The sequence below is a fragment of the Corapipo altera genome, unplaced genomic scaffold (genome assembly GCF_003945725.1).
Source record: "Corapipo altera isolate COAL_440 unplaced genomic scaffold, ASM394572v1 56076, whole genome shotgun sequence".
Lineage (NCBI taxonomy): Eukaryota > Metazoa > Chordata > Aves > Passeriformes > Pipridae > Corapipo > Corapipo altera.
The window spans coordinates 107-1,894 of NW_020889893.1; the positions used below are offsets into that span (position 1 = coordinate 107).

A 1,788-nucleotide genomic window follows, 5' to 3' on the forward strand; every position below is an offset into this window, starting at 1 on the left:
TGGGTACCCACAGGGTCATTCAGGTTAAGGTGACACCCCTGGGGGCCCATGGGGTCATGGAGGGCACAGATACACTTATGGTTGCCCATATGTCCAGGGCATGGGGACACCCTCGGGTGCCCATGGGGACATCCAGGACAAAGGAACACCTCTAGATGTGCATGGGGTCATGTAGGGCATGGGGACACCCTTGGGTGCCCACAGGGATGTCCAGGGTATGGGAACACCCCTGGGTGCCCACCTGGTCTCACAGAGCAGGATACTCAGAGATTTACCCACAGGGACACCCAGGGCACAGGGTGCCCTTTGGTCCCCATATAGCTCTTTGGCCATCCCTGGGTACCCACCTCTCCCCGATGTGTGCCCAGACGGGTGCGTGCCCCCCTGGCACACCCATCCCCGTGGCCTCAGGCCTGCCCACGTGTCTCCCCGCCAGTCTCCCGCCTACACCCTGGTGTGGACAAGGCAGAACCACGGGACGCTGCCCGAGGGCGCAGTGGACTTCAACGGGATCCTGACACTGCGCGGGGTGCGGCCCCAGGACGCCGGGGTCTACGTGTGCACCGGCTCCAACATGCTGGACATGGACCAGGGCACCGCCACACTCTACGTCCAGGGTCAGCCCCACCCGCCGCCGTGGGCACAGGGGGTCCTGAGACCACTGGGATGGGGATTTGTGGGGTTTGAGACCATGGGGAGGGGCACCGGCGGGTCCTGAGACCATGGGGATGGGGATCTGTGAGGCCTGAGACCATGGGGATGGGGACCCATGAGCTCTGGTGATGGGGAGTGGGCACCTGTGGGTCCTAAGACCATGGGAATGGGCACCTGTAGGTCCTGATGCCATGGGGGTGGGGACCTGTGAGTCCTGTGACCACAGGGATGGGCACCAGAGGGTTCTGAGCCCATGGGAATGGGAACCTGTGGGTCCTGAGACCATGGTGGTGGGTAGGTTCAGTGCTCAGACACCGGGGTGGCGGCAGGTTTGGTGCCCAGGCCCAGGGGTGATGGGCGCACTCCCCTGACACCCCCCACCCTCTTGCAGCAGCCTCGAAGACTCAGATGTTTTACGGCCCCGTTGAGTTCATGGAGGGGCACAGACCGGGTAAGTCACTGCGGGGGTCTCCCAGGGGGGTCCACACGCTGCCCCCACCCGCTGCATGCCTGGACTCCACCACGCACCCCGCTGCCAGCCGAGCCACGCCACCCCCGCTTCCCACCGCCCCACCAGCACCAGGGGGGGGCCCAGTGAGCCCTGAGCCCCCCCTGGTGTCACCGCAGCCGGCACCGCCACCGCCCCCACCGCCAGCGTGGAGCCGGCGCAGCTGAGCGTGGCACCGGGGCAGCCGGCAGAGTTCCGCTGCGTGGGCACCGGCAGCCCCGCGCCCACCCTCGAGTGGCTCGGTAGGTGCCCGCAGGGGACAGGGGGACACTGTCACTGGGTGTGGGGACGTGGTGATGGGGGGTGACACCAGCTGTGTCCCCACAGGAGCGCTGCCGCCTCAGGCCGTGGTGCAGGGCGGGACGCTGCGGTTCGGCGCCGTGGAACCCGCCGACGAGGGGCACTACGAGTGCCGGGCACGCAGCAGCGCCGGGCAGCACACGGCACGGGGGTACCTGCACGTGCAAGGTGAGCGGTGTCACCCTCGTCCCCACCATCCCTGTTGTCCCCCTCATCCCCATTGTCCATCCCCATCATCTCCATCATCCCTGTCACCCCATTGTCCCCATTGTCCCCATCATCCCCTGCATCCCCATCCCCATCATCTCCATCATCCCTGTTACCCC

At 66.6% G+C, this 1,788-nt stretch overlaps 1 protein-coding gene across 1 annotated transcript; it reads left to right on the forward strand.

Moving 5' to 3' along the window:
• Positions 1 to 411: 411 nt before the first annotated feature.
• On the forward strand, positions 412 to 1,630 carry LOC113942314 (basement membrane-specific heparan sulfate proteoglycan core protein-like; the record flags this gene model as incomplete). The annotated part of the gene is made up of 4 exons (XM_027633446.1): positions 412 to 617; positions 1,046 to 1,105; positions 1,282 to 1,404; positions 1,490 to 1,630. Coding segments are annotated over 4 exons (530 nt in total), but the record flags the coding sequence as incomplete, so codon positions are not given.
• Positions 1,631 to 1,788: the final 158 nt, after the last annotated feature.